An 11229-nucleotide genomic window follows, 5' to 3' on the forward strand; every position below is an offset into this window, starting at 1 on the left:
CCTCTATGACCAGAGGCCATGTTGTAGATTGGAAGTGGGTAAAGTGGCAGCTCTCCCCGCTCCGAGGATCTGGGGGGATGGCAAAAGAAGCGGCCAATTAATATTTCAACAATACATCCTCTGTGGCCTGAGATTGACTGACTAAACTGCTAACTGTCAGTGCAGCTATCTTCAAAACTGCCATGTGGGTAGGAATTCAGAATGTTTAGAAAGCGATTTCATATTCATTGCTCAATTTTGCATTCTGCATAGAATTGGTTACAGAAGCAATTAACACTGGAGAAAAATGAAATCAATATAAATAAGGCTGAGAGACAACAAATCAAAGTTATCAGACCCCTGAGAAGCGAATGGTCTTCTCCAACTTTGGTTTGTCTTTGGATCAGGAATTAACCGGAAGTTAAACTGAGCAAACTTATTCGGAATGGGACTGCAGGGCCAGGGATCGAACCACCGACCTTCCGACCGCCTGAGCCACAGCCGCCACGTGTGTATGGACTCTGGGGTTGTATATGAAGTTGCAAGATGGTTCTTGTTCCTGTTTCTGTAGACCATGAGATCTGATGTTCGTTGGAGCAATTTGCACCTGAGTGTAATGAGATTGGGATTAAGTCACAGTCCTGTCAAATAGGTATTTTACTGTAGTCAGATGTTTGGCTAACAGCTTCCTTAAACCTAATACTACAACTCTTCTATTGCTTTGAAAGGAGGTCCCATTATCTTCCAAAATAAAAGGATGAAACGACTTCTCTCTGCAGGACATCTCAACTCCTCAGGATAGAATCAGGAGTTCCTTGAGGAGCAGTGCTGTTCCTCATTAAGAGAAGTAGCTAGCTTAGGCGGCTTTAAGTGCCACTTACTGAGAGGAGACCATATGGCAGACCAAGGATATGTTGGTCTGCACTGGTCCAGGGAGGAATGATAACATTATATCTAAAGTAGTTCAAATATTTGAAAGTTACATTGTGATTTGCCATTAATTAGGCCTTAAGGGAACCTCTGTATCACCCTGTTGTCTCCATCTCATGTGAAAAGACATGCCATGTAACATCCTTGATCCACAACAAGTGAAGTAAAGCTCATTATTTTGTCCTCCATGGTGTAACAGTACATTAGGCGGTGTGAGCTGGATCCGTGGCTGCCCGTCAGAAAGTTGTGAAGTTCATTTGAAGTTTGCCTTTGTTTTCACTTTTCCTCTCTTGTTGGAATGGCATGTTGACAGGTTTATTTGTAGGATTGGAGTCTGATGAGGCACACCTTGGTGTGTTTGGACTTCCTGATTAGTTGACACAAAATAGGGAAATTGTGGCATGTGGTGAAAAACGCTCCACGCTGTCATGGGAAATGCACCTGCTCAGGTCGAGTGAATTTCTCTTTCTCTCTCTCTTTCTCTCTCTCTCTCTCTCTCTCTCTCTCTCTCTCTCTATATATATATATATATATATATATATATATATATATATATATATATATATATATATATATATATATACATATCAACTTCTGCTGCCTTCATGCTCTGTAGGAAATATCAATACCATTACCACACTAAACATAATAAAGTGGTAAATATGTAAAAATATGTCAAGCAATCATCTTCCATGATTCTTTTCTAGACACCCAATTAACATGCTATTTTTTTTACGTAATAATAAAATTTTTTAAATATTATATAATGTAATTTATTTGACATTACACAGTTAGCTTAGATTTGGGAAGACTTAGGCCTTGATCTCTGTTCATGCTCAGTTTTTGTTATATTTGTCACATTTCTAAATCAATCAATTTTGCTTGAACCTTGAGCAGTCTTCTGTGCCATTATTTCTTAGTAATTCTAAAACAGCAAAAAAGCTGCCATCACACAAGGCTGGATTGAGAGCTGCCCCCAGACCCGCTGGGGCCCCAAAGTAACCAAGTTCACTGTACAGCCATTAATTTGTGGCTATCATTGGCTATCTTATTAATTCATTTCAGAGTGAACATTCACTCTTGACCTTAGAAACAGTAGCTGGACAAAAAATGATTGACTCCAGGTCCACTTAATAGATTATCAAAAGCTTTTAACCAAATCACATGGCACTCCTCAGCAGATATTTTGTTCTGTTGTCATGGAGATATCTCATCACTTGTCATCACGTGACTGTGATCTTTTTTTTTATGAAAATGAAAAATGTAAGGGCATATGAACCAAAATTGAGTTTGAAATCTAGTTTCAGTACCCATTCTTTTTCAGTTAATTCAGTTGATTGTGCCTGTATTGTGCAATGTGCAAAGTGGTCTGCTTAATGAGAACTGTGGCTAGCCCCGCCCCACCCACCCACCACTTCATTTTCTATTCACTTACTCTACTGTGTTGTATATTATTATTTTGGTGGATTTTATTGTGGTCTGATGTGTGCATGTTAGCCTAAAGGTAGGCTACTTAAAGGTAATAGGATGCATACATACACACTCACAACAAACAGCTTAGTTTTGCCCCGTGGCCCCCTGGTGGTTTAATACCACCTGTCACCACAAAACAATAAAAGTAGGTATACTTTGGGGATTTTTTTGTACTTCCAAAGAAAACACCCTTGAATGTGCAACAAGTGTGCATCCATGATTTTCACTATCCACATCTATGGCAGGGTGTGACACATGAGTCTGCACATTGATCTCAGCTTTGGAGAGCAGCAATAACGCAAATGTATTCGAGCACCATCCTTTAACTACTACTACGTATTACTCAGTCCAACCAAACAATATGTTATTCCACTTTATCCTTGGAAGCATGATCTTATAAGCATGGTTTGAAAGATTTAGTGGGGAATTATATCACATGTAAGCATTTTGCATTGCTAAATGAATTGATCTAATCAAATATGTACATGTAGGAGTCTTTAGCACCTGGAGGCAGCATCACTCTTTTCCGTGCGAGTATATATTTTTCAGTCGAGGGCTTGTGAGGGTTTTTTTGTATACAGTATATCCATGTGCAGTGGAGTTTCATGCTCTGAGTTTCCACGCTCTCTTCCTCTCTCTCTATCTATGTAGGGCAGCCCGTGGATCAGCTGACATCCCCATCCTCCCACATGCCCACACAATCTTGTTAAAGCATGCAGTTAATCTGAAGAGGAAAAGGACTCTCTTCATAAGCAAGCAGCTCTTTCATCACCCTTTTGTATTGCCCACATCACGTTGTCAAGCGAATATTGGATTCTCCCAAAACTTAGGTGCTTAGAAGTAGCTGCGCCCTTGTCTCAAATGTGTGATCTCATTTGCCTGGGAGTGACTTTGTAAATTGGGCATTTTCTTACACTCTAGGTGCATACATAGCATCACTTTACTGGAAGAATCAACATCTCAATGGGGACTCTCCATTAATGTTTCTCTTCTTTCTTTTAAAAGTTGGCTCCACCATCAATAATTTAGACCAAAGTGCCGCCACAAAGATATAACAGAGGAAATAAAGTAGTGCTCTTCAGCAAATCCTCTGGAGGAAGCCTACAGTATGCCTACAGTGCATTTTCATAATCAAGCACATAAAACAGAGGGAGGAAAGCACACAAATGGTCTCTTTCTCTACTTTCTGGCTCTTTGTGTTTCTGCCTTCTTTTCATTGAGAGCTTATTGGAAACAAAGAGTCCCCCCTTGTTCAGCTCCCCGGCTGCTATTGTCATATCGCAGTCCAGGTGAAGTGCAGCAATTTGATGGACACAGATACAAGACAGCCCGAGAAAGGCCTCTGATTGAATTGCCACTCGCTGCCATAGCTGCTCTTCATTCCCAGCCTGTCCAACACGGTGTTACAGACACAGAGTGAGAGGGTCATCCATAAATGCAGCAGGGCTGCATCCCAGCCCTCGTTTGACAGGAGAGGTATTGTCTGGATCGAGGTGATGTGGGGATTGTGCTGCTGAGGTTTCCAGCCACTGTGAAGTGGCTGCAACCCTGAGACCCTGAGCTTCAGCTCAAACATTTCGCTGTCCTTGTGGGCTCTCAAAGAGTCTCTCGCTTCTATGGGCTGTGGAGGAATATCTCAAAAGCACCTTCCATCTCTCAAAAGAGAGAAATTGAGAGCAAAAAATGTTGAACTTGAACACCTCCCACATAATCACGAGTGTGCTTTTTCAGACATAATAAAAATGCACTGAGCTCTCAAACAGGCTTCCATGGGCTGATTGTGCTCGAGAGGAAAATAAACCATGAAAAATGAAGCAAACCTCTTCACTCTCCTCCTACTTGTTCTACTGTTTGAGGTGTCTCTAGATTGTCTGCATTAGACTATTCATTACGCTGCATGAAGGTGACTAAATCTTTTAAATTCATTTATCACATGCCTTACTTCTTACTCAATGTATCACAAGGTCTTACACAGAGACTCATAGAGAAGAATTTCATGACTAAATCAAAAAAATGATGAAATTCAACACTGCAACTGTGCTACTGTGTTGCTGTCTCACAGTTTTTTTTCCATGTAACTGGCATGTATGTTCCAGTCAAGTAAACATGGTATATTTGTGTGGTGCTTTGGTTGACTTGGCAACACTGCCATCTCATGGTGATCAGGGTAAAAAAAAACAGCCCTTTGCTTTTCTGAAGCATCTTCATTAAAAAAGTTTATTAATTAAGCAAGACATGTTATCACCATCTTACCCTGCCATTTTTATTCAATCCATATATTGTCTCCTGTCATAGCCATCATCATTACCATAATTTTATTAAAAATGCATATGCACAACATAATGAAATCATATCACCACAAGCTGTTGCTGATTGAATCAAATGTGTTTTACTGGAAAGCACAACGCTATGCTAAAGTGGTTTCAACTATCTTGTTAATTCTCTCATATATCAAAAAGAGATTGGCAGTTTGCGGTAAACTTGTTGAACTGGCTTTCCTCAGCAGAGAATCCTCCTCTGACTGAAACACCACTTTTTTTGGAAAGGTTTTATCAAAGGGGGTTGCATAAATTCATCTCTTTTCAGTGGGGACTTATTCGCTTCTCTTGTGGTCTATTACTAGTCACTGAACCTCCAGAGAGCCGACACTGTCCCTGAACAAGGTTGAGATGCAAGAGATGGCAGATGGGTTCGACTTCTCTCTTGGTGTGCGAAAGCCAATCCTTGCCCCCCCCGAAGTCCAAAGTTATGCCTCATGGCATTTTGAGCTTTTTTTTTTTTTTTATACCTGGACACTTCTTTGATCTTTCTCCCTCTCAGTGCCTCTCTCTGTTTCTGTATGACCGCTTTGCTCCTCTCCACCTGCCTCCTCCTCCTCTTCTTTTCCACCCCTCTGGGTCCGACACTGGAGCACCAAAGCATCACACCTCTCCAACCCCGATTCCCCAACCGGCTGCTCGCACTGCACCACAAAGATTCTGTAAAGCTCCAACAGGACGATAAGGATGTTCTTGCAGGTGAAGAAGATCATCAGCTGGTTGAGGACCTGCTCTTGGACCATGAGGTAGAGGCGGTAAAGCAGAAACGGACCATCTTGGAGTCCCACCGTGAGCAGCAAGCTCCACACTTCACTGGAGCAGCAGGAGGCAAACGATGAAGGAGCATCGGGGCCGCAGGAGAGACCAGCCACACTTCTCTGTGGAGGCTCACCCTTTGGGAGTTGTGTCTGGGTCAGCACCAGAGGAAACTGCATTAGCGCCCAAGAGAAGAGGCCCAGGCCCATGATGACAACCGCTTGGTTGGTTTTGACCTCGGGTTCCTTAAAGGTGTCGAAGATGTCCAGGATGTCGGCGCCCAGTCCCACGTAGACCATGAGGAGCTGGGAGAGCTGGTCGCGAGACATGTCCCCCTTGGGCATCAGCCAGCGACCCAGAACCAGCACTATGAGCATGGTCTGCTCCAGGCCAGCCACCCAGTTCTCTGGGTCAAGCTCCACGATGCCCTGAGTGAAGGAAACAACACCGTCTGGTCACATCAAAAGCATTTTTTCACAGTTTGTGTAACAAAACAGAGAATGTTCTTTGGATTCACTCATTGGCTTTTCCTGATATTGATTTAATCAATTATTTGGACCATGAAGATATTATAATGGTATATCTTAATATGTGAAAAAGTTAAATGTGTAATCAATGAAACACATTGACAATCACCCATTCAACAAGGCCTCTCTATCTTGTAGTTGACTTGTGAGTCAACTACTGATTGTGTTAGGGTTCATTGAGTTTATCCTGACAGTACCTCTTGACATTTCACAATGTTCCTGAAAACATTACGTCTTGCTGCCACCCAGCCTCGAGCACAGCAAGGGGGGGGGGGGACTGCAATGAAAGAAACTGCACTAAAGCCACGCCAGAAAGGAAGAGATCTAAGTTGTTTTTTTGAGACTTCATCTCAATGTGTATATTACGCGTGTCCTGCTACTAATAGTTTATCCATCCCCTTGCTAGATTTAAAATCTTATCTGATATCAGGTGTTGCTTTAATGTGGCTGTGTGGAGGGTGAGGTGGGGAGGGCAGTTTTGTGGTGGGACACCTACCGCTGTGATCGGGATGCGAGCCAGCAATTGAAGCTCAGGGCCTGAGGAATTGTTGACAGGCAGCTTGGACTGCAGCAGGCTCAGCTCCAGGAACCAAATGGACGGGATGACAGTACTGAGGTAGAGGAAAACCATGGGGGAGAACCTAAAAGAGGACCACCAAAAGAGAGGGATGGTGGTGGGGGAAAGGTGGGGGTAGATTATTTTTAGTGACATGATTTTTTTTTGTTGTTAAAAAAGAGAGAGTCCCCTTTTTTTCCCGAAAGAAGCATCACATTTCAGACAGGCACTTATTCTCATCATACATGCAAATCCCTCTTGACAGGGCAAAGCCTTTTCCATGAGCAGAGACTTCAAAGTAAGACTCAGTGAAAAAGAGAGAGGCCTGAAGAAAGCTTGCAACTGAGGATGTTCACTGCGTATGTGCCAGAGAGCTTCAGCTTTTGAATGAGACGCAGCTTGATGTTGAATGAGGTATGACACTAAATGCTCATATCCTTTGGAGACTCCTGCATTAAAAGTTGGTGTCAGTTTATGTTTACTCAAGCCAAATATATATTTTTTAAATCTAGCTGGTCAGACATGACTTGACACTTTCTCCACGACTGGACTCCAAAGACTGTGACAGAGACATGATAGCAGGCTCAGAACATCAGCTCAGAGAAAGACAGAGCAATAACACAGCAGAGGAATAGATTTGTTTTTGATAGTCAGTGAGGGAGATAAAGAGCTGCAGAGGATAACAGAGAATTTAGTGGCAGAGAATATCATGGGCCATACAACTACTCCCCACAAAATACAAGTTTAAAAAAGTCTGGTTACAACACCTCAATCCTTGTCACACCTTTAAAAAAAGAGCAAAAGCAGGTGGTTTGTAAGTGCAAATGTAGCCCACAAACATTTGTGTTCATCATAGCTGAAGCAGTTAAATTGATGAGTTAATTTCTGTTGTTTAACGATTAAAAGTGCACACTCACAATTTAACACATCGAGATAAGTTTCTTCTTCACTACTCAGCCTGTGAAAACAGTTGTATAATGTTGTCTGTTTTATAAAGATGGACAAATTGACCCCCTGATGATGTCATCAGGGCAGGGATGGTCTAACAAAGAGAACCAATTGAGTTGCATTATTGGAAATGTAGAATCCAGCGTTTTTGGAACATGAACCATACTAGGGACTAAAAGTCAAGATATCTCGGCCTTTACCGTTTTTTAAAATTTGTCTCTTCCTCTGACTTTTCTTATAGTGCCACCAAGAGGTAAATCTTTTAATTTGTCCAATACCTGTAAAACTAGTGACATCTCGTCAGCCTCAGCTGTGGTTGTTTCGTGCTAATTAGCAAATGGTGGCATGCTAACATTCAATACTAGGACGGCTAACATTGTACCTGCTAAATATGATGTTAGCATTTAGCTTAAAGCACCACTTCGCCTAAATACGGCCTCACAGTACCACTAGCATGGGTGCAGACAATGCGATTTGGAATAAATTTCCAACATTTGCCCCAATTGTAAACCATATCCTGATATTAACACTGTGTTTTGCAAACTGTGTTTTTGATGTGTGACCTAAATGTTACCATTTCCACTCTGCGTTTCGGGTGCACTTCAGAGTGACAGCCATTTCCACTCCCAGCAGAGCAACGCCCGTTAGCAGCAGCCAATAGAGTGGCTCCTCTTTAACGGCCACTACACGCCACACTGTCACCACCCCGTGGACTGCAAACAGGAAGCGACTCAGCAAAGCCAGCAGGACGTTCAGGAGACGACACATCTTGCACCTCAGAAACCCTGTACAGAAGATAGTTTTATTGAGGAAAAATCCTATTTGTGTGCCATATTTGCTTTTTAACAGATCATTCTTGCAAGATTGATGACAGTTGAGGCTTATTCAGCATTCTGGCACAACACAACTTTTGTTAACCATGTCTCAAAGGTTTCAACAATAAAGGCCTTTATATTGTTTTGAACCTAACATAGTTTTACTGCAACAAACTCAATCTCCAACAGAAAAGGCTTTTGCAGAGTAAAGAATTGACAAGTGCCAAAGGCCACTTCAATTTCAATAAAAAATTTTGCAATAAATTTAACAAACAAACTCATGCAGAATAGTCATGTCAGGCAGCCAAAAACTAAACCAAACATGAAAAATTTGTATATGTAACTGCCTGCATCATTACACATCATACCCCTCAGATCAGCTTTCATGATCAATAACTATTGCATGATGTCAGTGTGCAAACATTCCTCGCTGTCAATTAGTCAGCGTGGATAAAAGCTTCTGTGCTTTGGGGGAATTCAAAGCAAGCAGTGATTAGTAAGCAAGAGTTAGAGAAACTGTTCTGCTGTCAATATTAAAGGACTCCAGGAGGCTTTGCATGAGTTGGCTTAACTCTTCTGATCTCTGTGGATTATTGTGATGACTTGACGACTTGAAAGTGTACCTACTGGTTAAGATGCATGACACCTATCCCGGTTGGATTTCGGTCAGGGACTTTTGTTGGATATCCCTCTCTCGTTTCCCATGTTTCCTGTTTGTATCTACACCGTCACCATGCAACCCTGTCTCCTAAGAATAACGTTCCCATACAACTAAACTGCATATCAATTAAGTTTTGAAGGAAACATAAGCATTCATCAGATATGGAGATACATGGATTTTACTGGACAGCATTGAAATGTTAGTAAGTCATGAATTGAAGATCACAGGATTGTCACTTTCTTACAAGCCAACAGCAAAAGTTAGTAGTTCATCAGCGCATTGAAGAGTTTTACTGACACGAGCCACATTCATTTTTTTTACAACCTGGCAACTCAAAAGGTGTTGTTATTAATTGCTTATAACTGAACTATAAAGCAAACTTTTTTTCAAACTTTTTATGCATTGAACAGAAGTCATGCAATTTGTATGTTTGTAGATACATGCAGTACAAACCTATAGTATAAGCTGGACTCCTCGCTGAGATTGGTTAAGATCAGTTCCTTCAGTGTATGTCCCAAATTTCTTGGATGCTGTGCAGTAGAAAATCACACTACCATAACAGTCACACACGGTGACTGAGCCTGTATCTGTCTAATTTTGCCTTTTAAATCACAGCCGCCTCCTAGACCCACTATATGTGTAGGCATGTCAAAGGTGTGTGTGTGTGTGTGTGTGTGTGTGTTCCTGTGTATATGTGTTCAGTGACTACTGTTTACGTCTCCCCGTCCCCTCGGTGCCATTGTAGGAGATAACGTTTCCTGCCCCCTGCGCCCACATCTTCATCGCCATCCGTCATGATGTCATCTCTCCTGGCCCAGAACAAAGTTATCTCCCTGGGAGAAGCCAGCCTGCTGCGCTCCCTGCTCAGAGAGCACCCAGCCCTGCCCTGCTCCCACCCATGCTGGCTCTGCCTCTGCCCTGCTAGCCCTGATAACAGCCTCGCTCCCTGGCCTCTGCACCCACAAAAACATGGAGCAACAAGAGGGACTGGAGATGCTGATGCCTACACACACACACACACACACACTACAGGAGAGTGTGGGTATGTTACTCCTATTGCATCAGAATGAGGATGCAGCGTGGGTCGATGCTGTCCAGGAATACCAATCCACTAAACCCCTAAAGTGGAACAAAGACAGATGACTGACATTATTTTTTTTACATTATTTGATCAGAGTGTGAATTCTAAACATTGGTCAGATATCTGATGGTGTTTTTGCCCCACTACCAATGACGCCTTTAACCTGCATTACTTTTTTTTTTGGCCACTTGGGGGTAGTGGAAGCTGCAGGAGCACAAATGTATCAGTAATTTACACCTCAGTAGTTCGCCAGCTATAGTCGCTAGCTATATCTGCTGTTTGGTGCTGGCCTGGTAGTGTAAAGTGTTTTACAGCGTTAATCAGAGCTTTGTTTGCTAAAAACAGCTGTCTGCTGCAGTGAGAGTGAACCAAAATGTTGTTGGCAGTAAAACCAAAACAATGAGCTGAAAGGCACTATTGCATAAAGTTTGTCACTATAAGTGACACGTTTGATATTACAAAGTGGACAGTCTTAATCCATTATGACTATAAAATATATTGATTTTAGAGGTAGCATGATTGTATATAAAGTCAATGCCAAGATCTGAACAGACCAGTATTTGTTCAGTGTGGTGTGCATTGAGGCAAAGGCATGTCAGTGAGAGCTGAGCATGATTCAACTTGAGCAACAAAAAAAAAACACATTTCATCTTAAGGGTTTATGACTCCGATGTATGAACATATGGAGACAAGAAGAAAAGCAGAGTCAGAAAAAAACGGAACAGAAAAGCTTTTTAAGATCAGTCAGTCTGAGCTGTCATGTCAACACAACACACTCCACACACATGGTTGGTGTGTATAGCTACAGTTAATGCCTATATGTTTAGTACATTGGCTATTTGGGGAAAATAGACATGGACTGCTAAACTGATTTAATCAGACCATTGTTATATTGTGTAATATCCATTGTCCACAGAGGAGGAATCCTACTTTTGTGCTGAACCCCTGACCTTTTCTATAGTCCCATTGGCAAGTCAGGATTTAAGTCCATGTCCATGAAATGCTATTCTGATAACTAACCATGACATTTATTGTGAATATTAGTGGTCTTTTAATCCTAAGGTCCTTCATTGTCCTCAGCAAATGGATCCTCAGAATTTTGGCTGCTTTATGGTGTCCCTCTCAGAGCAAACATTAGCCCTATTATAGGTAAGGTTCTTAAAAAAGCATAACACCCATATTTTT

The 11229-nt window shown here is 41.9% G+C and overlaps 1 protein-coding gene across 1 annotated transcript; it reads right to left on the reverse strand.

Moving 5' to 3' along the window:
* Positions 1-5159: 5159 nt before the first annotated feature.
* Positions 5160-8858, reverse strand: LOC116040911 (transmembrane protein 26). Its single transcript, XM_031286648.2, has 3 exons — positions 8062-8858; positions 6480-6624; positions 5160-5884 (listed from the first exon to the last, which is right to left on the reverse strand). The coding sequence occupies exons 1-3, from the start codon at positions 8253-8255 to the stop codon at positions 5165-5167; spliced, it is 1059 nt and encodes a 352-aa protein (XP_031142508.2). The 5' UTR covers positions 8256-8858; the 3' UTR covers positions 5160-5164.
* Between the last annotated feature and the right edge of the window lie 2371 nt (positions 8859-11229).

Source organism: Sander lucioperca, chromosome 12 (genome assembly GCF_008315115.2).
Source record: "Sander lucioperca isolate FBNREF2018 chromosome 12, SLUC_FBN_1.2, whole genome shotgun sequence".
In the NCBI taxonomy this organism is placed as follows: Eukaryota; Metazoa; Chordata; class Actinopteri; order Perciformes; family Percidae; genus Sander; species Sander lucioperca.